The sequence below is a fragment of the Geotrypetes seraphini genome, chromosome 18 (genome assembly GCF_902459505.1).
Source record: "Geotrypetes seraphini chromosome 18, aGeoSer1.1, whole genome shotgun sequence".
Lineage (NCBI taxonomy): Eukaryota > Metazoa > Chordata > Amphibia > Gymnophiona > Dermophiidae > Geotrypetes > Geotrypetes seraphini.
This window is the reverse complement of record NC_047101.1, coordinates 31,458,412-31,482,044: the sequence shown is the minus strand read 5'-3', so window position 1 is coordinate 31,482,044 and position 23,633 is coordinate 31,458,412. Positions and strand designations below refer to the sequence as shown.

At 42.8% G+C, this 23,633-nt stretch overlaps 1 protein-coding gene across 5 annotated transcripts in view; it reads left to right on the top strand.

Moving 5' to 3' along the window:
- SIL1 (SIL1 nucleotide exchange factor) overlaps positions 1–23,633 on the top strand; it is a 179,685-nt gene that overhangs the window by 149,391 nt on the left and 6,661 nt on the right. For all 5 annotated transcript variants that reach the window (XM_033927650.1, XM_033927648.1, XM_033927647.1 and 2 more), the window contains one exon: positions 7,492–7,656. In XM_033927650.1, coding sequence (XP_033783541.1) covers positions 7,492–7,656 — 165 coding nt within the window. The remainder of the gene's footprint in view (positions 1–7,491; positions 7,657–23,633) is intronic.

The window sequence follows — 23,633 nt, the reverse complement described above, 5'->3', positions numbered from 1 at the left end:
CTCCAATCTGTTTGTGATCCCCTTCTTAATCATTCCTAGCATCCTGTTCGCCCTTTTTGCCGCCACTGCCGAACTACTGAGCTGTAGAAAGAGGAGGCACCATAGACCCTATGGAAAAGTAAATGGTAAATATCTTCAAAAATCAGAGTAAACAAAGCTTGTTTAGAACAGCTTTAATAAAACTACATATAGTACCCAGTGCTAAGACTTTGATAAGATTCTCAAGAACCTCAATAAATGCAGGGCAATAGATTGTGTTCAGCTCTTTCAAAGGAGACATCTGCATCTTAGTGGTAAATGAATTACTTGCAAGAAAAAAAAAAATTAAATAAGAGATTATAAAGAAAAATGGAAAATTTGAGCTGTACAAAAATAAGCACACACATTCACCAGAACTCCTGCTGACCTAGCAGATGGAACTCAGTGATGGTGTTACCCCAGATATGTATTTAAAACTCTGAGAAAAATAGTCTGTTTCTTCTCAGCAGTGTAAAAGATTGTCCTCTAATGATCTCTTCATGTGCACGACCAAACAAATTCTTGCTGCTTCTATCCACCCACCCTAAGAACTTATTATACACTTCAGTCCTCCCACCAGCCTTCTCTTGTCAGGCTGCACTAGTTCTGATCTCCTTATAAAATGCATTTGTCTCTGATCCAAGAAAATAACTAAGCAATTCACCACATTCCCCTTTTTAAACCTTTTCTTTACTAAACTATTTATGGGTCAGTATTCAAACACTACGGTCAGTATTTTTATTTTTAAATGCCAGTGCAGCATGTAAATATATTCCAAATGTTCACTGCTGCTGTATGTGGACAACAATGACCGCTCCAGGCTCTACAAATAGCAGTGACTGTCGGCTATTGTCCATACTAAGCTGCAATAAAAATATATTACATTACTGACTTCTATTCCGCCCGTACCTTGCAGTTCTGGGCGGATTACAAAAGAGACATCTGGACATTTCCAGGAGAATTACAAGAAGATTGGTGAATTACAGTTGAGGGAATTACACAGACGGGACTCCAGGGTTAGAGTTAGGACATCTGGATAAATTTTTTGAATAGTTGGGTTTTGATTTCTTTACGAAAAGATTTGAAGTCGTTTGTTGTTATCAGCAGGTTGGAGATGGTATGGTCCAGTTTCGCTGCATGCATCACTAGTAGACTGTCAAACATCTTGCGCTGGGTGCCTTTGAGTGGGGGGGGTAGGTAAATGGAGTCTTAGTTCTTCTTTGTTTAGTGGTGAGGTTTTGGTTCAGGCGGTTGTTTAGGTAATTGGGGGCTGTGCCATTTATTGCTTTGAATAATAGACAGTATAGTTTGAATTGAATACGTGCTTGAATTGGTAACCAGTGTGAGTCTAGGTAGACAGTGGTAATGTGGTCAGATTTTTTTAGCGAGTAGATCAATCTGAGTGCAGTGTTTTGGATTGTCTGTAGTTGTTTTATCATGGCAGCAGGGCATGGAAGGTAGAGGATGTTCCAGTAGTCCAATAGACCGAGGACTAGGGATTGGGATTATGAGCCTATATTGCACTTTGTCGAAGAATTTTCTGATTTTTTGTAGATTGCGCATGGTTAGAAATGCTTTTTGGGTGGTCTTGTTGATTTGGACTTGCATTGTGCAGCATCTATCTATTGTTACTCCTAGGAGTTTGAGGGTGGGTTGTATAGAGTATTTGGAGGTGTTTATTTCTAGTTCTGTGATGGAGGGTTTTTTTGTCCTTTTCGAGAAGTAGAAATTTTGTTTTGTCTGTGTTCAGCTTCAATTTGTGGTCTGTCATCCATTTTTCCACTGCTTGTAGAGTTTTTTCCAATTTTTCTGTAGAAGTGGGGTCAGGAGAATCGAAGGGTAGAAGTATGGTGATGTGGTCAGCGTAGCTAAATGAAGTTACATTTAGGCTATCTAGGATAGAACCAAGGGAGGATAAAAAGAGGTTGAAGAGAGTAGGTGAGAGTGTTGAGCCTTGTGGGACTCCACAGGGGTTGGACCAGGATTCTGATTTAAGATCGTTTGACTTTACTCTATATGTTCTGGATTTAAGGAATCCTTGGAACCAGTTATGTACCTTGCCTGAAATCCCTATGGCTTCTAGTATCTGTAGTAGAATGGTGTGGTCGACCAGATTGAATGCTGCAGATAGATCAAGTTGGATTATCAGCATCCTTCTTCCTTTGCTGAGATGCTGTCGGGCTGTGTCTAGTAGGGTTACTAGTAGAGTCTCCGTGCTGTGGTTGTATCTGAATCCCGATTGAGATGGGTGGAGAAGATTGTGGTCTTTCAGGTAATTAGTGAGGTATTGTGCGACTAGTCCTTCTATTAGTTTGACATATATTGGTATTGAAGCAATGGGTCTGTAGTTAGCGGGGTTATCTATTGGGCCTTTGTGATCTTTCGCAATTGGAGTGATTATGATTTCTCCTAGGTGCTGCAGGAATTGACCTTCCGTGAGTGTAATTTGGATCCATTGCATGAGGCTGGCTCTGAATTTGGGGGAGGCATTGGTTATCAGATAAGTGGGACAGTTGTTCAGGTCGCATGAGGTTTGGCTGTATTTTTTGTAGAGTCGATTCATGTCTGTCCAGTGTACTACTGGAAATTCGGTCCAGATCCTGTCTGTTGCAATGGCTTCTCCTATTGGGGGGTTTGTTATTATCTCGTTGAGGTGAGGGCGTGTGTTATTGAAGATAGTCCTGATCGTTGTAATCTTGTTTTTGAAGCAGTCTGCGAGTTGAGTGGCTGTTGGTGGGTGCTTTCCTTGGACTGCTAGGTAAGGTTTGGTGTCGGTGAGGTTTTTTACTAGGTTGAATAGTTTTTTTGAGTATATAGACTCCAAGCCTACCAGATTGGAGTAGTAATCTTTTCTTTTCTCCTTGAGTTTGGTTTTGTATTGTTTGATTAGACATCTCCATGCTATTTTGGATTGATCTTGATTATTTTTTTCCAGTTTCTTTGCAGTTGTCTGCAGTGCCTTTTGAGTTAGAGAAGTTCGGTGTCGAACCATTTGTCAGATTGTCTGTAGATTTTGTGTTTTGTTTTTATTGGTGCTAGCTCATTTAGGATAGATTCGCTTAATATTTGCCATTGTGGAATTAATTCTTTGGGGTCTATGGATTCAATTACGGGGTCTGCTTTGTCCCAGAATGTGGTTGGTTCGATTTTTGGACGGGTTTTGATGGGGGATTTGTGGGGTTTATGTTTATAGTTGCATTGAGCCTAGTTGATGTTGAAGGTGTATTTATAATGATCTGACCAGAGGGAGGGGTTCCAGGATCCGTTTGAGATGTGGATTTCAGGTGAGTGAGGATGTTGGGTCATGTATGCAGCAATATCTAGTTGGTGGCCTTTTTCATGTGTGGTTTGGGAGTTGAGTATTTGGTAGGTTAGAGCTTTGAGGTAGGCGAGTAGGCTTTCAACTTGATTGGAGGAATGGTCTTCAAGGTGGAGATTTATATCTCCTAGTAGCAGGTTGTAGGTTGATGTTAGAGAATTTTGGAAGATGAAGTTTTCAAGTGAATGTTTTGTTGTGCTCCATTTTCCTGGGGCTATATAACAGGTCTCTTTGAGTGAATCGCCAGATAGTTGGCAGGCTAGAAGATCCAGATCGGGGGTAGTGTGTTTGTCTAGGACTTTTATGTTGAGGTTGTTTTTGGCTAGGATTGCTAATCCTCCCCCTCGCTTCTTTTCTTGGCAGACTAGCTCTACTTTATATCCCTTATTTACATTGTCCAATGTGACACGAACAAGAGGACATGTACTGAAGCTGAAGGGGGACAAGTCCAGGACAAATATCGGGAAGTTCTGCTTCAAGCATCGAGTGGTGGACATCTGGAATGCCCTCCCTGAGGAGATTATTGCGGAATCTAGGATTTAAAAGCAAACTAGATGCACATCTCCTTATGAGAGGCATAGAGCAGTGGTCTCAAACTCAAACCTTTTGTAGGGCCACATTTTGGATTTGTAGGTACTTGCAGGGCCGCAGAAAAAATAGTTAATGCCTTATTAAAGAAATTACAATTTTGCATGAGGTAAAACTCTTTATAGTTTATAAAACTTTCCTTTGACAGTTAAAAGGAAAGATATATAAACTATAAAGAGTTTTACCTTATACAAAATTGTCATTTCTTTAATAAGACATTAATTATTTTTTCTGCGGCCCTCCAAGTGCTTTTTTTTTTCTGCAGCCCTCACATTTAAAGTTTAATATCTTTTCTTTCTCAAAACTGACACATTTCAATCACTATATTGAAAATAAAATCATTTTCCCTACCTTTGTTGTCTGGTGACTTTATTTCTCTGTGCTTTCAACTATGTTTCCAGGGCCTTCTTGTCATGAACTTGGTTTCTCTTGTTCCTCTCCTCTCCCTTGTCTTCCTTCTCCTTCCTTCCCTCTCTTTCCCCAATTGGGTGCAGCAGCAACAGAAGCAGCATTTCCCTTCCCCCTTTCCTGTGCAGCAGAAGCATTTCTCTTCCCCTTTCCCTCTCTCTCCCTTTCCCTGTACAGCAGCAGCAGCATTTCCCTAGGGTCCCCTTTTCCTATGCAGCAGAAGCATTTCTCTTTCCCCTCCCCTTCCGTTCTCTTCCTTGTGGAGCAGCAGCGTGTCTGGCTGGCTCAGTTGATCTTTCCGTTCAAAGCTGCGGGTGGCGGCTCCTCGCGAGATCCGTGCCTGCGTCTGGAGCCTCTCTGATGTTGTGACGTCAGAGAGGCTTCCGATGCAGGAGTGGATAGTGCGAGGAGCCGCCAACCCGCGGCTTTGAACGGAACGATCAACTGAGCCAGCCAGACACGCTGCTGCTCCAAAAGGAAGGGAAGGGGGAAGAGAAATGCTGTTTTGATCGCGTCCAGACTGCGGGCCACAAAATATCACCTGGAGACCCGCATGTGGCCCGCCTGTTTGAGACCGCTGGCATAGAGGGATATGGGTGACTAAAAATACGCTAGATGTTACACCTGGCTGGGCCACCGCATGTGTGGATCACCAGACTCGATAGACCAAAGGTCTGATCCGGAGATGGCAGTTCTTATGTAGATAGGTGAAGAAGGTAGAAAATGGTGACACTTCCTCTGATCTGACTTGCACATTTTCATCCAACAAATTCCACTGCTTGAGCCTAGACATCAAAAGGACCCCTAAATTTACTTAGCTTGGAATCAATCTGGAATGTTCTGCTAAAAAGGTATATTTCAAAATATTAATGTCCTGGTCACAAAGGCAAAGTTTGAGGGGAATGATAGCCATTTTATATTCTTTTGTGACATAGGCAATCAAGAAAGAACACTTATTACCCAGGAACAAAAAAATAATAATTTTTTTTCCATATAGCCATTTTTGGCATTGATTTTGGCTTTCCTTTGCATTATGGCATTCTTTTCTATTTCTGTTATTGTGTATTGTAAACTGCCTAGACCTTTTTGATGGAAGGGTAGATCAAGTTTTATTAAACTGTAGACTTAGGTGGGTCACTCTCACTTCACTCTGGTGTTGTCCACATAGTCCCAGGAAGATCTTTAAGAATTCTCTGCTTAAAATTGGTGAATAGGACACTTAGTGGTACAGTAGCTGCCAGTCTGCGGGCAAGTGTATTGGAATATTCTTCTGTTAAATATTTCTTCCGAGTTACAGAGTTTCTGGGTGATATTCAAAGCAAGTTGATTGGCTGGGAACAACTGCATTTGCAGCTATCTGGTCATTTTCAACAGGGCTCAAAATGACTGATTAACATTGAAGTGGAATCCAGCTACAATGGAGACATTTCAGGAGTATTCAGAGGTATCCAGCCATGTTTCATGCATAAATAGGACCATATAAATAGCTATCCTATCTTTAGGCCTCTTTACAAAGAAGCAGTAGCAATTCTTGAAGCAGCAAATGGGTTTGTTTCATTTGATGGACAGGAATCACTACCCTGACTTTGTGAAAGGGGTCCTTTATGAGTTAAGTCTGGATACTGACTTAACCAGACATACACTAGCTGGCTTTTAAAACACGGGAAAGTCTGTGCCAGCAGAAGACAAAAGAACGCTGTCCACTGTCAGCTAAATACCAACTGGACTGACTTTTATGGTATTGTTATGTAATATTTGACAGATTATTTTTTTTTTCAAATGGAAAGCTGAGAATCTGAGCTTTTTTCTGGTGACTAAGTAATGTAAGAGTTCAGAAATGAGGCTAATTAACATTTCATCAAAGGATATTTTCCATCCTAGCCATATGGTAACAAGAAAAATTGATCATATAGTAACACTGAAACATAACCCCAGACAGGTGATCAGTGAAACAGAGGAGAGGGGGTGGACAATAGGATGGAGGGAGCGAAGGAACAGAAAGGGAAAGCAGTTGGGCACAAGGGAACTGTATAGGAGGGTTGTTGGGAAGAGAAAGGGAGAGATGGTGGACCCTAGGGTGGTGGGGAAGGAGGAAGAAATGCTGGATGAAAAGGCAGTTGAGAAAAGGAGAGATGGTGGATCTGGGGATGGTGGGGTCCATTGCTGCAGTTGTAGGGATGGAGACGAAAAAAAGGAAAGATGTCAGACTTCCGGGGGAGGGAAGGGGAGGACAGAGATGGAAGATGAATGGTTAGCACGGAGAAAGAAGAAAATGACAAATGGGCAGGAAACCCTGGCAAGCGAGTTATCAGAAGACAACCAGAGCCTGGGACCAACATGATTTGAATAATGACCAGACAAAAAAAGGTTGAAAAAATAATTTTATTTTTTGTTTTGTGATTACAATATGTCAGATTTGAAATGTGTATCCTGCCAGAGCTGGTGTTAGACAGCAAGTGTGAACTAGGACCTAAAAAAAGAGGAAAATTATTTTTTATTTATTTTGTTTACCTCACAGAGCCGGCGTGGGGTTGGAGAGATTGTAACCCTATACTTCTACTAAGACTAAGGGGTCCTTTTATTAAGGAGCGTGTTTAGCGCATGCTAAATTGGTTAGCGTATCTTAATAAAAGGACTCCTAAGTATCTTAATAAAAAATTCAGCCCGCAACTTAAGATTGCCCAAACATTTCTTAAAACCAGCTACGTTATCCGCTCTTACTACAACCTCTGGCAATGCGTTCCAGAGCTTAACTATTCTCTGAGTGAAAAAAAATTTCCTCCTATTGGTTTTAAAAGTATTTCCCTGTAACTTCCTCACATGTCCCCTAGTCTTTGTTTTGTTTTGATTATTTAATTTTTAATGATACAAGCAATAATGCTTTACAGAAATTTTGGTAACAAAAAACATAATCCCAACCCATTTAACAGTTGGAGTTTAAATTTAAATCAAAGGAAACAATTCTCAATTCTATATAGCCCTGCTCACTTTTATCCACATGTTTATTCACACCTTCAGAGAAGTCAAGCAAATTCATATGCAAATATTTTTTAATCTTTTTTTACTGATTGCTAAATAGGTAATCTGTATTCTGAAGTTTCATTTCTAGCAGTTGCTGTGGTGGCTTGATTAAGGAAACTATCTGCTCTATTACACAGGCCCTCTTCGCTTTGTCTTCAATGCTGCGACATTTTCCCTATGCTCAGCAACAATTCCTCAAACATGGAGGCCTTCAAATACTAAGAAGCTTCTTCCGAGAAAAAGGAACAGAGGTTCTCTGTATCCGTGTGGTGACACTTCTCTATGACATGATTATAGAAAAGGTAACAACTATTTTTACGATACCATGTTATATCAGTCAGAGAAGGTGGTGTAATCTGTAGCATTAAGTTTGTAAATGTTTATTTATTGAAAGCTTCTATACTGCTTCTAATGACTGGGTAAGTCAATTCAGAGTGGTTTACATGAGCTTCTGCAAAGGTGTGTTCCATTACATGTACAGTATATAATGTATTGATTATCTAATATAATAAAACGCTAAGCGCGCATGCGCACTCTACCACCGTGGTGCCTGATCTGTAGTTCCGTGGTCGGCAGAGTGCGCATGCGCGCATACAAGGGTCCCTCACTCCGTTAAACTGGCCGGCAGCGCTGGACTCCCTGCTCCTCACCTCTCAAGCTGCAGTGTCGGCTCCTCTCACGAGCCTGCATCAGCGTCGGAGAAGGCTTCCGACGCTGGCGGGGATCGTGAGAGGAGCCGCTGCAGGCACTTTCAAACTTAACAAAAAAACCTTCGGCTGCAGCAGGCCAGCCCGCGGGAAGGGAAGGGGGGGCCGAAAAAGAACAGGACGCAGGCTACACTGCGGGAAGGGGGAGGGGCCGAATGGAGCAGGCCAGATCGTTAACAAGTGAGGGGCCGAACGGAGCAGGACAGCTGCCGGTAAGAGAAGGGAATGGGGGTGGGGTAAGATGCTGCTACTGCTTCACAGGGACCTGGAGGGGAAGGGAAATACTGCTTCTGCAAAGGAAAGTGGGTGGGGAAGAAGAGAATGGGGGTGTGGGGGAAAATGCTGCTACTACTTCACAGGGACATGGAGGGGAAGGGAAATACCGCTGCTGCTTCTGCAAAGAAAAGTGGGGGGGGAAGGAGGGAAATGCTGTTGCTGCTGCACAGGGAAATGGGGTGAACATGCTGCTGCATAGGGAAAAGGAGGGAAATAATGACAGATAGACAGTGGGAGGGAGGGAGACAGAAAGAAAGGAAGAAAGACACAGGGGCAGGGAGAGAGACAGTCACAGCGGGAGGGAGAGAGACAGAAAGACAGACAGACATAGGGGCAGGGAGAGAGACAGAAAGAAATACAGACCGACAAAGGAGGTCAGACAGAAATAAAGACAGACAGGGGACCAGAGAGACAGACACAAAGAAAGACAGATAGACAAGGTGCCAGGGAGAGAGAGAGAAAAATAGCAGGAGGGAGAGAGACAGAAAGAAAGGAAGAAAGAGACAGGAGCAGGGAGAGAGACATAAATAAAGACAGACAGGCATATATTCTAGCACCTGTTCATGTAATGGGCTTAAACACTAGTGGTTTAATAATGTCTGTATTGAAACTATCCCAGGAAACGCAAACTCTGTATTGAAACACCTTTACAGAAGCTCATAAAAACAGCTCTGAATTGACTCCCCCAGCGTACAATGAATAATAAAACAATAAACACGAGCTTCTGCAAAGGTGTTGTTATGCAGAGTTAGAGTGTTTCTGTGATGGTTTTCAGTATTGCACTCACTTTTGGTTTTGGTGTATTTAGGCATCATGATGTGATGCATTTACATATCATTTGCAATTAGTCTTTTTGATTGAGTATACAGTATTTACACACTATCCTATGCATTTGCATTGTTACACTATTGTATATTTATATTAAGTTTACACACATCCTATGTAATTCTAGCAATGTTCAGGATTACACTTAGCCATTCTGACTTAATTTACTATATGTACACTGTCCTACTAGGTTAACCATTTCAACTAAATGTATTTACATGCATCCTAATTAGCTGTAGTAACTATATTATATTATATTTCCCTCTATGTTTCTCCCTCCTCCTCACAGCTACAGCGTGCATGAAGCTGCGTGCAGCGGCTCTTCACGCGTTCTGCGCCTGAGCAAGAAGCTTTCTTTCTGATGTTGCAACATCAGAGGGAATGCTTCTGGATGAGGTGTGGGAGACGCTGCACGCGACTTCATGCACACTGCGGCTGTGAGGAGGAGGAAGCCAGCCATAAGATAACACCGGGGGCTTCAGACCGCATAAAACAGACAGGCGGGCCTTGAGTTTGACACCTGTGCTCTAACCCAGTACAGTTTGCCATAAGCGGTTTTTGACAATGCATTGGATCTGTGTTGGAATGTCTAGGCTTGGGTATAGCCGTACTCCTAGGTTTCTCACTCCATTTTTGGAAGATTCTATGGTATTGCCATTTAGTGTTAGTTGGAAACAGGCACTGTTTCATCCCCGTTTATTTATGAGGTAGTGTTTTGTCATTTCTTCTTAGCTGCTAGTCCATTTGCTTGAAACCATCCAAATATTTTCTCTAGTCCTATCTTGATCGTCTGTTTTGTATTCTCATCCTGTTTCTTCAGTGGGATGATCAATTGTACATTATCTGCGTAAATGTAGCATTTCCACCCCAGTTTTCTGATGAATTTTCTCAGAGGTTGGAGGAAGATGTTGAACAGCAAGGGTAACATGGTAGATCCCTGTGGTACTCCTATGTCTGTTTCTTTCCAGTTTCTGGTATCCCCCTGCCATTGTACTCTCGTTAGTCTTTTTGATAGAAATACAGTACTCCTCCAAAATTCATAGGGGATCCGTTCCAGGAACACCCACAAATTTTGAAAAACCGCAATTACGGTTTAGTAGCAGATCAAAGGGAGGGCAGCTGTGGAGCTGGCGGGTGCTGAAAATCGGGTGTGGGATCATGCTTAGTATTTTCCGACCGCCTCTTCTTGGTATTAAAGTCATGGTTACACCAATCAGGAGCTGCTTAGCCAGAGTCACAAGGAGCTGCAATAGGAATGAAATCCAGTTCCCCAGATTCTCAGGTTACTGCACTAACCACTAAGCTTCTCCTCCACTCAATATTGTCTATCTGTCTATCCATAAGCATATTTGTTCATGAGTGTGACCACTACAACTCTCTTCATGACTCCCACCAACAGTACACAGACTTACACCCATACTCGCCACACCCAACTACAAACACACATCCACTATAATACACCCACCACAATACACCCAAAACAGTATGACCAATGATTGCCAGACTTCTATGTACAGTCTGTGTTCCAAAATTGGCAGGGAGAGAGAAAGATTAAGTATACCAGTGTTTAATCATGAATATGTGGAACCTGTATAAAGTGCCAGATTGAACGCTGGCTACCTTGTTGGGTAGACTGAATGTACGCTGCAGGTCTTTATCTGCCGACAGTTACTATGTTTCATACAACACATACCCATTGCAACACATCCAACATTTCATCCACAACATACATACAAATTCATATAACTTTATTGGTATGACAATTCCACATGTGTTACCAAAGTAATACATGTGGAGGGGCATAATCAAAAGATATGTCTAGGTCCATAATGGGCCTAAGTCACTAGTCGCCCAAAGTTGGATATGAAAAAAGTCCATTTTTGAAAAATACGTCCAAAATTTTTTTTCCAAAAATCGTGCAACTACATCCAGCCATCGGATCATCCAGACTACTAAATTGTCTATCTTTATACCCCATTTTTGACCAAAAATTTGTCCAAGTCAAAAACGCCTAGAAAAAGACTTTTTGGACATGGGCGGGGTCAGCAAAGTGATTGCACCAGAGTAGTGGGGTACCTTACAGGTCACTGATGTGAACATCACAGAAAGGGTGCCATATACACATCTCACCATAAAAACCTTATAAGTCATGGTGAGCCCCCTAAAACATCCACTAGAACCTACTAGACCCACCTGTATACCACCCTTATGGCTCCAGGTGCCACTTATATGGCAGTACATGTTTCACCATGCATGCAGTGGTTACAGTGGCTTATGGGCCTGGGTCCTCCTCTCCATGGTTTATTAGCCCACCCATCCACCCACCCCCAGACCACTTAAGCCATCTCTGTGCAACTCTACTAGGCTTTCTTATGCCAGACTGCCAGGTGCTGATGTTCTGGAGGCAGATATGTGACATTTTTATTACAAATTTTATGGCGGTTGGGGGGGTGTCAGTGATCACTGGGGGAGTGTGTAGGGGTCTGTACTTTGTCCCTGTAGTGGTTATCTGATTCCTTTATATATCTTCTTGTGACTTAGTCGTACTGCATGTATAACCTAAAGTTTAACAACACTGCCTAGACGGAACTTGGATGTTGTGACTTAGGCCATCTAAAACCAGGTCTAAGTCTAGGACGGCCCACGGCCCACCCAAATCCCACCCTCATCACTCCTCCTAAAACACCCCTTTTAGCTCTGGGCGTACTGCAGCACTGTGAAGGCCTAAGTCGTTTTTAGAAACGTCTAAAACCCGGTTCAATTATCGGCACTTGGACGACTTGTCTCACTGATCATCTAAGTGCCGATTTAGGCTGGTTTTTAGACGTATTTCCGTTTCGATTAGGAGCCCCTTACTGTTTGATAGAAAAAGGAGAACAGGAGATAATTTATAAAGTAGTAACAGCGAGATAAATCTATATACTGGATCCCTTTGTATTTAACAATTGTCTTCTTCGCTCTTTGCAAAATCTGGCATTCTTTCTCTTTCCCCCGGCCAGAGGATGCATGTTTAAGAAATTTCAGGGTAGATTGCTTTCTTACCAGGCACCAGGACTCAGAAATTCATGGCTTTTTTAATTAAATTCTACATCTTATCTCCAGTTTAGAAAACTGCTTACAACCTACTTGTTTAAGACATTTTTAGATGTATAGAATTTAAATATTCATTTAGGATTGTCGCTTTATTAATTATACGAGTTATACAATTTCTTTTGCATTGAACTGCAAGGTATTGTGAGATAGAAATAAAATGTTATAACAAAAATAATTCCTAGGTTCTTGTCCTGGTCTGCATTGTCCCTGGTCAGATTTCTTTTCCGGATGAAAGATACAAAGGCCTGGACTCAGTAAATGGCACCGGAAAAATCAGCCCAGAACACTGTTCTATAAAATGCTAACCAACTGAATGTTCTTCAACAACAAATTCCAGAATTAATTGCACCTTGTGTGAAGAAATATTTTCTCTAATTTGCTTTAAATCTACTACTCAGTAGCTTTATCACATGCCCCCTAGTTCTAGTATTTTTAGAAAGAGTAAACAAGTGATTCACATCTACCCTTTCCTCTCCACTCAGTATTTTATAGACCTCTTATCATAGCACCCCTGAGCCGTCTCTTCTCCAGGCTGAAGAGCCCTAGCCGCTTTAGCCTTTCCTCAAAGGGCAGTCATCCCATCCCTTTTATCATTTTTGTTGGCCTTCTCTGTACTTTTTTCTAATTTCGCTATATCTTTTTTGAGATATGGCAACCAGAATTGTACACAGAGCGATACAAGGGCATTCTAACATTTTCATCTTTGTTTTCCATTCCTTTCCTGATAATTCCTAACATTCTTCGCTTCTTCCATATTTGCATGTTCGACATTCATGGTTTTCATTTTGCTGAGTCTGCCCCCCAAATGATGCCATCCTGGAATGTGAATAAAAAAGTTCAGTGCTTTTTGTCAACATGGTGGGGGTAAACTGCAGCATTTCGGGAGTGCAGAGAGACAAGTTCACCGAGACCAGCAGCACTATCAGGAGCCCCTCTCCAGCAGGGCACCTGATCACAGTTCCACCGCATGTAGATCTTCATATTAATATTGAAGAGTGTCAGCTCAGGAGTGGCGTGTGAGCACCGCTCCGCCTCTCCCACGATCTAACAGGGAGAAAAGATTTAATCTCCTCTCCCTGCTGGTAATGGGGAGGAGGTCAACCTGGCTCGACCGACCTGCATGCCGGTCCGATGTAGTCCCTCTGTGGCAGCGTGGGCTGGCTCCTGCCTTCATCTGCCCTCAGCACGCCGTTGTTGCAGCTTGAATTCAACGGAGCTGGTCCTATGCTGGTTCGGGAGGGGGCGAAGCAGTGCTCCCACACTCCTCTCCGCTAGTGGCTGGACATAAACACAAGGAGACGAAAGCCAGAACTCTCCCATCCACCACGAAAAGAAACAGGACCCAATTCTTCAACTCTTAACCGCCACCATAGAACCATTCAGGCATCAGGCAACGGCTCCCTCAGCTGCCAGATCAGAGCAACTGTCAAACTGGAAATCAGTAGGTGAGCTCATAAGAAGCACCAACGAGACTGGAAGTCCCAAATGAAAACAGCAGAGACAGAACAAAAAACCAACAAAAAAGAAATTTAAAAGAAAAATCAACAAAGGCAAAATAAAACAAAAACAAAAGCAGGACAAAGGAGACAGCACAGAAGATGACCTAACTGGCCGCCATCTTGTTGGAATATTCAATTCCATCTCTATCTCTACCTCTGTCTTTTATATTCCAGCAGAGGGGCTGGAATCGCTATGGGTCAAATTGCCGGGAAACAAGGGTGCAGGCATAAAGCTGGGGCTGTACTATCGCCCACCTGGTACGCCAGAAGGAGTCGGACACGACTTGGAAGCTGAACTGAGACAGGAATGCAGGACTGGAAGTGTAACAGTGATGGGGGAATTCAACTACCCGGGGATAAACTGGAGTACGGGTCACTCCAACTGCACTAGGGAAACAGGATTTGTAGAAGCTGTGAGGGACTGCTTCATGGAGCAACTAGTCATGGAACCAACGCTTGGGAGTGCTACTCTTGACCTCATCCTAAACGGATTAGGGGGGCCTGCAAGAGGGGTAGAAGTGGGAGGACCACTAGGCAACAGCGACCACAACGCGATCAGATTCACATTAGAAAGGGGGACACCCATAGTAAGGAGGACCGCAACAACTGCGCTCAACTTCAGGAAAGGGAACTATGTTGCTATGAGGGAAATGGTGGGGAGGAAGCTCAGAAACATCTTTAAGATGGAGACTGTAGGAAGCGCCTGGACCCTATTCAGGGACACCCTGCAGGAAGCACAAAGAATGCACGTCCCCAGTTTCAGGAAAGGCTGCAAGAACAAGCGGTCTGAGGACCCGGTTTGGATGTCAACTGAAGCAAAGAGGGCAATAAATGACAAAAAAGTATCCTTCCGGAGATGGAAAAAGGACCCAACGGAGGAAAATCTCCAGACGCACAGGAAATGCCAAAAGGAATGCCATCGAGAGGTTAGAAAAGCAAAAGGGAAATACGAAGAGGGGCTGGCCAGGGAGGCGAAAAACTTCAAAGCATTCTTCAGTTACATAAAGGGGAAGCGACCAGTGAGAGAGGAGGTGGGGCCGTTGGACGATGGGGATAGGAAGAGAGTGATAAAGGAGGATAAAGAGGTAGCTGAGAGGTTGAACACATTCTTCTCGTCGGTCTTCACGAGAGAAGACACATCTAATATACCGGACTCAGAGGAGCTCATGAGTGGGGAACAGGCCGAAAAATTGGAACACATAGAGGTAAGTAAGGAGGATGTCCTCAAACAGATAGACAGGTTAAAATGCGGCAAATCACCGGGCCCGGACGGGATCCACCCAAGGGTTCTGAACGAACTAAGACAAGAAATAGCGGGCACAATCCAGCATGTTTGCAACCTATCCTTGAAAACTGGAGAGGTACCAGAGGACTGGAAATTGGCGAATGTCACACCTATCTTCAAGAAGGGATCGAGGGGTGACCCCGGGAACTACAGGCCAGTGAGCCTGACTTCAATTATAGGGAAGATGGTGGAAGCTATGATCAAGGACGGCATTTGCGAGCACATCGAGAAGAATGGTCTACTGAGAACAAGCCAGCACGGATTCTGTAAGGGAAGGTCGTGCCTAACGAACCTTCTGTACTTCTTTGAGGGAATAAGCAGTCGGGTGGACAATGGTGAACCCATAGACATCATCTACCTCGATTTTCAAAAGGCTTTCGACAAGGTGCCACATGAAAGGCTGCTTAGGAAGCTGTGGAACCACGGGGTGGGAGGGGATGTGCACAGATGGATCAAGCACTGGTTGTCGGGTAGACTGCAGAGGGTCGGAGTAAAGGGCCAATATTCTGACTGGTGGGGAGTCACGAGCGGTGTGCCACAGGGATCGGTGCTGGGGCCGTTACTCTTCAACATATTTATCAATGATCTGGAAAAGGAGGCAAAGTGCGAGGTTATAAAATTTGCAGACGATACCAAACTGTGCGGCAGAGTTAGGTCCAGGGAGGAATGTGAGGACCTGCAAAGGGACCTGGACAAGCTGGAAGACTGGGCAAACAAATGGCAAATGCGCTTTAACGTGGAAAAATGCAAGGTCATGCATATAGGGAAAAAGAACCCGTTGTTCAACTACAAATTGGGGGGGGGGGCATTGTTGGGAGACAGCAGACTTGAGAGAGACTTGGGTGTGCTGGTGGATGCATCACTGAAGCCATCTGCACAGTGCGCAGCAGCCTCGAAAAAAGCCAACAGGATGCTGGGCATCATAAAGAGGGGCATAACAACCAGGACACGGGAAGTCATCATGCCATTGTATCGAGCGATGGTGCGTCCACATCTGGAATATTGCGTTCAGTATTGGTCGCCGTACCTCAAGAAGGACATGGCGGTACTTGAGAGAGTCCAAAGGAGAGCAACGAAACTGGTAAGAGGGCTGGAACACTGCCCATACGCTGAGAGGTTGGATAGGCTGGGGCTCTTCTCTCTGGAAAAAAGGAGGCTCAGGGGAGATATGATAGAGACCTTCAAGATCATGAGGGGCATAGAGAGGGTGGATAGGGACAGATTCTTCAGACTGAAGGGGACAACAGGTACGAGGGGGCATTCAGAGAAACTGAAGGGAGATAGGTTCAAAACAAATGTAAGGAAGTTTTTTTTTCACCGAAAGGGTTGTGGACACTTGGAATGCGCTACCGGAGGAAGTGATCAGGCAGAGTACGGTACAGGGATTCAAACAGGGATTGGACGGATTCCTGAGGGATAAAGGGATCGTGGGATACTGAGAGAGGTATCCAGGTAAAAAGTATAGAAACCCAACCAGGTCGTGCATGTGCAAGACCAGAGGGTTAGGACTTCGATGGGAAGATAGGACTTAAATGGGAAACCAAGGTGGCAAGGGGGCCCCTTCTGGTGATTCAGACAGGTCGTGACCTGTTTGGGCCGCCGCGGGAGCGGACTGCTGGGCAGGATGGACCTATGGTCTGACCCGGCGGAGGCACTGCTTATGTTCTTATGTACTTTTCATAAATTGTTTCTTCAGGTACTTTAGTTAGATTGTGAGCCTTTGGGACAGTTAGGGAATTTCCAAGTAGCTATCTTATTTATTTTTATTTATTGTATCTTTTAATGCATCATTTTTGTAAACCACTTAGAAACCTCACGGTTATTAGCGGTATATAAGAATTAAATTAAATTACTTGCTTCAGCTTGGTTGGGCAAACTAAAGGAGGTGGGAAAGCTTGTGTGCCTAATTAATCCTGCTGCTGTTGCTGGGGATGCAGAAAGAAAAGTTTAGCAACCGCCATCTTTGGAGAAGTGTGTAAATGTGAATTTTGTTGCAGCTACACCAGAGATACACACTACCCATATCTGGAATTGCCTCTCATTCAGGAACAGATCAGGTCTCCCTCTATATTTGCAGTATGGCTACAAAGCATAAGGCTCCTAGTGCTACTGAAAGTGCTCCTAAGAGGGGGGAAAAAGTGAAGACCTTACCAGAAAAGGTTGAATTATTGGATATGCTTCGTAGAGTAAAGTCAGCCTTTGCTATTGCTTGGCATTATAGTATTAATGAATCTACCATTAGGTACATAAAGAAGAAGGAAAAGCCAATACATGAAGCTGTTGCTACCAGCGGGTGTGAAGACATTACATGTTGTGCGAGATAGTTCTCTCTCTTGTGTGGAAACTGCAACATTTATTTGGGTGCAGGATTGCTATAAGAAGAGAATTCCTGTAGACTCTTGTGTTGATAAGGGAAAGAAGGAAAGAGAAGGTGAATGGTCGCAATCTACGTGCTTTCAGGCCAGTAAAAGGTGGTTTGATAAATTCCAGCACAGGTATGGCCTACATAATGTGAAAGTGACAGGAGAAGAAGCATCTGCCAACCAAGAGGCAGGTAGAGAGTTCACTGTCACCTTTAAGGAAATTATTGAAGGGATAGGAACCTGAGCAGGCCAACGAAACCGCTCTATTTTGGAAGAGAATGTCACAGTAGACTTCCATTAGCAAAGAGAATAAACAAGCACCAGGCTTTAAGGCTGCAAGGGATAGACTAACCATGCTGCTTTGTGCAAATGCAATAGGCCATATGATAAAGCCTACACTGATTTATAAAGCCACGGATCCCTGAGCCTTGAAGGGAAAAGATAAGTTCCAACTGCCTGTTTACTGGATGCAGAGCAAGAAGGCTTGGACAACGAGAGCACTGTACCGTGAGTCGTTTCATCAGTGTTTATGCCTGAAGTAAGAAAATACGTTGCCAGTAAGGGAAAGGAATTCAAGGTTCTGCTGCTATTGGACAATGACCCTGGACACCCAGAACCACATGAGTTCCACACTGAGGGTATTGAGGTCGTCTACATGTCCCCCAACATACATCTCTCATCCAGCCTCTTGACCAGGGGTAATAAGAACATTCAAGGCATACTACATACGGTATTCAACGGAGAGGATTGTCCATGCAATGGAAGAAGACACCAATGTGGAGAACATCATGAAAAGAAGAAGTTCACTATCACCGATGCCATCAACATTATTGAAAGAGCGCTGAAAGCTATCAAGCCAGAGACAGTGAACTTGTGCTGGAAGAATCTTTGGCCTGAATATGTGACCAGAAAACTAAAGGTTAAAAAATAATTTTATTTCCTATTTTGTGATTACAATATGTCAGATTTGAAATGTGTATCCTGCCAGAGCTGGTGTTAGACAGCAAGCTTGAGCTAGGACCTAACAGAGAGAGGAAAATACTTTTTTGTTTGTTTTGTTTATACCACAGCACTGGCATAGGGTTGGAAAGGGCAAAAGTAGGTGGGGTGGATGAAGAGTCTACAAAATAAACCCACCAGGGCATTTGAAAAAAATACCCGATTGGACAGGAAAATCAAATCGGAAGATGATTCAGTAGGCCAAATCGAATCGAAAATTTTTTCCCTGAATCAGGCAGCACTAGTCACAGACCCCTTTAAGAATCTGATGAAAGCTATGGACCCCCTTTCCCAGAAATATTCACATAAACACAACTTTGCATGCAATGAATATAATGTACTTTATTTATCGAGATTTGATTGTCTTATGCATATATGACATACACAAAATATTATTAAACTTTAAAGTAAACAATCTAGAAAAAAACATTCCTTTTTTTTATGCAAAAAATAATGGGCACTCATTATAATTATGAAATACAATCCTCTTGTGCAAATTAAAAGCGATTTACTAGTACTACATCTGCTCTCTCATTATCTGCAAGAAAAAGCAACAGTACTGAGCTGTCTTGTGAATATAAATGTTAATTTTTATCTGACCCTCACGGACCCCCTGAAACCCATCCATTGATCCCAAGTTAAGAACCCCTGCCCTAGATTAACATCTCTTTTGCACACCCATCCAGCATCTCTGTCATACTCCCCTGCCACCCCTGTTCCAGTATCTCTCCTTTTTTCTTCCCTCACTCCCTCATTTCTGGGCCTATTATTTCTTCCTCCAGTCTCCTTTCTCCACTTCCAGTGCAGCATTATCCGAGGACAAGCAGGTAGCATATTCTCACATATGGGGCAAAACTGAACTGTCACTTTCAAAATGAAAAAAATCTCAAACTCGCCACACTGCGCATGCATGAGTTCCTCCCTACCCCCGGCTGCCAGCTTGCGGGACCATAAGTTTTTTGTTTTCTGCAGAGCGAAGACGCTCTTAGAGGTCCTCTAAGTGTGCCTTTTTAATATGTATATTTAATGTGTACATTGTATGCATACTTTGTGTATCTTCCTGTCTTCTAGTCATAATTTTTTATTTCTTCTTATCCCTTTCATTTGATACCAAAATTTTCTATTTTTGACTAAGATTTATTTTTAGGCCTTCCAGCCCTTTTTATAGTCTATTCTATAGCTGGGAGCCACAAAAGAGTGTACACGTTAATAGAACTGGAACAGATGATTCTTTATTCACTAAAAGACCCGACACTGCCAGTGTTTCGGCTCTTGGCCTGCATCAGGGGGTCTCTTAAGATGTCTGTCATACAAATTCTTTACAAAAGTAGCTTTGATGTTAATTTGCACTGTTTACCATGATCGGCACTCAAGTACCATGAAATACTGGAGAGCATAGCCAGTATTTCTCAACCTTCACTTCAGACTCTACCTATCAGGGTACTCATAAGAATAGCCTTAATGGATCAGACCGATGGTCCATCTAGCCCACTATCCCATCTTCAGGGTGGCCAATCCAGGTCACAGGTCCTGGCAAAAACCCCAAATAGTAGCAACATTTCATGCTACTGATCCAGGGCAAGCAGTGGCTTCCTCCATGTCTGACATCCATTATCATCAACTCTGGACCCTTACAACTTCACATCACTGTGTCCTTCAAGTGGTGAGTCAGAGGTATGCCCTTCGATTGCAGGAAAGACCCCTGAATCATCCTCCAAGATAGTCTCTTTTCAACTCCCCGCAAAAGACCCTCTACCAGGAGCTCTCAGCCCTCCTCCATCTCAATGCCATAGAAGAAGTTCCCTTGCAGGAAGTCTCCATCCAATTTTGGACTTCCGTGCCCTCAATAAATACTTGGTGAAGGAGAAATTTTATATGGGTTCTCTGGAAACCTTATTGTTTTTAATAGAGATGAATGAATAGCTCTGTTTTCTAGACCTCAAGGAAGGCTATACACATATGCCCATCCTCCCAGCCCACAGGAAATATCTTTGTTTTTGACTGAAAGAACAACACTATCAATACAAGGTGCTCCCTTTCAGACTGGCATCACACCTAGAGTTTTCATATAATGTCTTATAGTCATAGCTGCAATCCTTCACTCACACAGTTTCATGTGTTCCCTTACCTAGACAACTGGCTACCTCCAACCAATCTCTCAGGGGCCTGCTATTCCAAGTACCATCGCATCAAAAGATATTGACATCCGATGCTTCTATGCTCGGATGGAGAGCCCATCTCAATGGTCTCCAAACCCAAGACTCCTGGACTCCTCCCAAGAAAGCTCTCCATATCAATCTCCTCAAGCTTCAAGCAATTTGCAGTGCTTTGTGCACATTCCAGAATCATCTCCTCATCCATGTAGTACTTATCTGCACAAATAATCAAATGAACAAACAGGGTCTTACGTGCTCTGCCAAGAAGCAATAAAAATCTGGTCTTGGGCAAATCCTTACAACATTTTCCTCAAAGTAGTTTAGCAGGAAAACAGAATATCTTAGCAGACTCCTGCAGCCGCATGAATGGTCGCTCAGCTTAATCACTTTACATCAGGTCTTCTCAGCTTGAGGAACCCCAGAAGTGGATTTATTTGCTCTATATCTGGTGTAGAAACACAGAAGCAGTAAAATGAAGGCAAATGAAGACCATATGACCCATCTTGTCTGCCTAACCCTTAGAGATCCAATGTACTTGTCCCAAGCTTTCTTTAATTTGGATACGGTTTTTGTCTCCACCACCTCCACCTGAAGGCTGTTCCATGCATTCACCATCCTCCTTTCCATGAAAAAGAATTTTCAGAGGTTACTTTAGAATTTTTCCCCCTTCACCTACATCCATTGCCTCTTCATTCCAGAGTTTCCTTTCAGTGGAAACAGACTCGCCTCATGCACATTTATGCCACCTTAAGTTTATATACCGCATCCTCTCCACGGAAGTGGCACCTAGGCATTTGAATGTCTCTATCGTATCTCCCCTTTTCTGCCTTTCCTCCAATGTATGCTAAGTGTAACCGTAAGTATTGCCGGATACCAAGTTGCTGTTAAAAATTAGACTCTCACCTTGCATTCAGTATAGAATTGCTTCTATTGTGTCTATGGTACTATATGTTTGAAACATAAAAGAAGAATGTTACTGAGTCATTGAATCTGAAGTAATTCAGCTGATAAAGACATTTATCAGGAGATATTCACTTTGTGGCAGTGAGACGATCTGGTATCTTTTACTTTCAGATCACATAGCGTCTGCCCAGCTTCCCAGTTAGAAAAGCTCTATTAACCTCTTTTTTTTGGCTCTTCAATGGAAATGACTTGTGAAGTTTGTATTCTGTTAATCCTCTGTAGGGCATCACTGGGTAATGGACTGGTAATTTTCTGATCAGGGTATCACAGTCCAAGTGGAACGGTCTCTTAACACTCAGGAACTGAGGAACTAACAAAATGATTCAAACTTGAAGACTAACTTGATTTTCCCAGGAGAAATGCATCATCTAAAGTGTAGTGATAATATGTATTATTTACCAAGTTTTCAAGTTTATTCAACTTTTATTATCCCACACCAAGGGCAAACCTTATGGGCGGCTTAAAATCTAAAACGTCAGGGGAAAGAGCCAGGGTTTGTATAAGGGAGAAAAAGAAAATGACAAGAAAGTGAGGGCAGGGGGCAAGCTACAATTTTGAAAGGATACACCACACTGTTCAAGATTAACATGGAAGCTAGCAAAAGCATCTCCTTTTCCTTTAAACAATTATGGTAGTAAGGCTATTCTTTTCTTTGTCCTGATAAAATTAGATCTGGAAGGTATTTTTGTAGCTTTCCTGAACCTTTTGGAGCAGTCACGTATGAAATGGAGTCACAAAGAATTTAGGGGTCCTTTTGATAAGTGGCCTTAGCATGTCCTTGTATGGGTCTTTCCCATGCACTAAAGCCATTTTTACCACAGCTGTAAAATGGCCACTTTTCTGGGGGTTTTTGCACTAACGCAGGCCATTATCAGAGCACAGTCATTTTTAAAATTTACCTAGTGAGCACTTATCGTCACCTATTTTATAGGTTGTAAGGGCTCACGCAGTATCCTTGTGCTAACCAGATAGCATGAATTAATAATGTAGATGCACTACGATAATTGGTTAGCACAGGAATGCTCACTCTCTGCCCATGACATGTCGCCTCAAAAAAAATTAGAAATATATTGTAATGCATGGTTAGCACATGCACGTTTCAGATTTACCACCGGAGGCCTGGGTGCATCCCACAGTACTCTAGTTTTAGCTGCATTAGGCACGTTTCCAAGTTAATTTATAATTTGATATACCGTCTATCAGGAAAATGGCTAAACGGTTTATAATAAGAATTATAAAAGTAAATATGGTAAAACAAAAATGACTAAATTAAAACAAGATTATGTAATGTCAAATAAAACGGGGGTTAGAAACGAACAAGAGTAGACATTGGCAGAGGGAAGGAACACTGGGGAGAAATAAAACTAAAGTGATGAAGGGAGGATGGTAGAGCACAAGAGGAAGAGGATTGCTTCTTAGGAAGCATTTGTTGTTCGCTGCTAATGTGTTTGGAAAAGAGGAGAGATCTCAGGTGTTGTAGGCATCCTTGAAGAGAAAGGTTTTGACTTTGGAATGGGATTTTGCCAGAGAAGATTCTAGCTTGATATCTAGTGGTAATGCGTTCCAAAGCAAGGGAGCGGTAAACGAGAAGATGGCCTTTCGGGTGGTACCAGACAATAGTTAGCAGGCAGAGGGAATTGCTAATAAATTCTGTTATTGGATCATAGTGTTCTGGTGGAAGACTAAGGAATCAAATGTTTATCGATGAATGCAGGTATGTGTGTGTATTTGGTTTTGTAAGTAGAAGTATTTTAAAGGTGATGGCGGTGTGTTATGGGTAACCAATGCGCATCACGAAGGACCTTTAGTTAAGTTTCTAAATTGCTGCATTTGAAAATTTACTAGGGCCAAGTTCCTTCATTTGAGTCCTTACTTTCATTAGTAACATAGTAAATGACAGCAGATAAAGACCTGAATGGTCCATCCAGTCTGCCCAATAGGTACATGCATTACAAAACCACAATTAAGTCTTTGTTCATCGATATTTCTGGATCATAGACCATAGAAGTTTGCCCAGTAATGTGCTTAGGTTCCAGCTACTGGAGTTGCCATCGAATCTTATTCCAGTCTGTCTAAACCAGGGATCTCAAAGTCCCTCCTTGAGGGCCGCAAT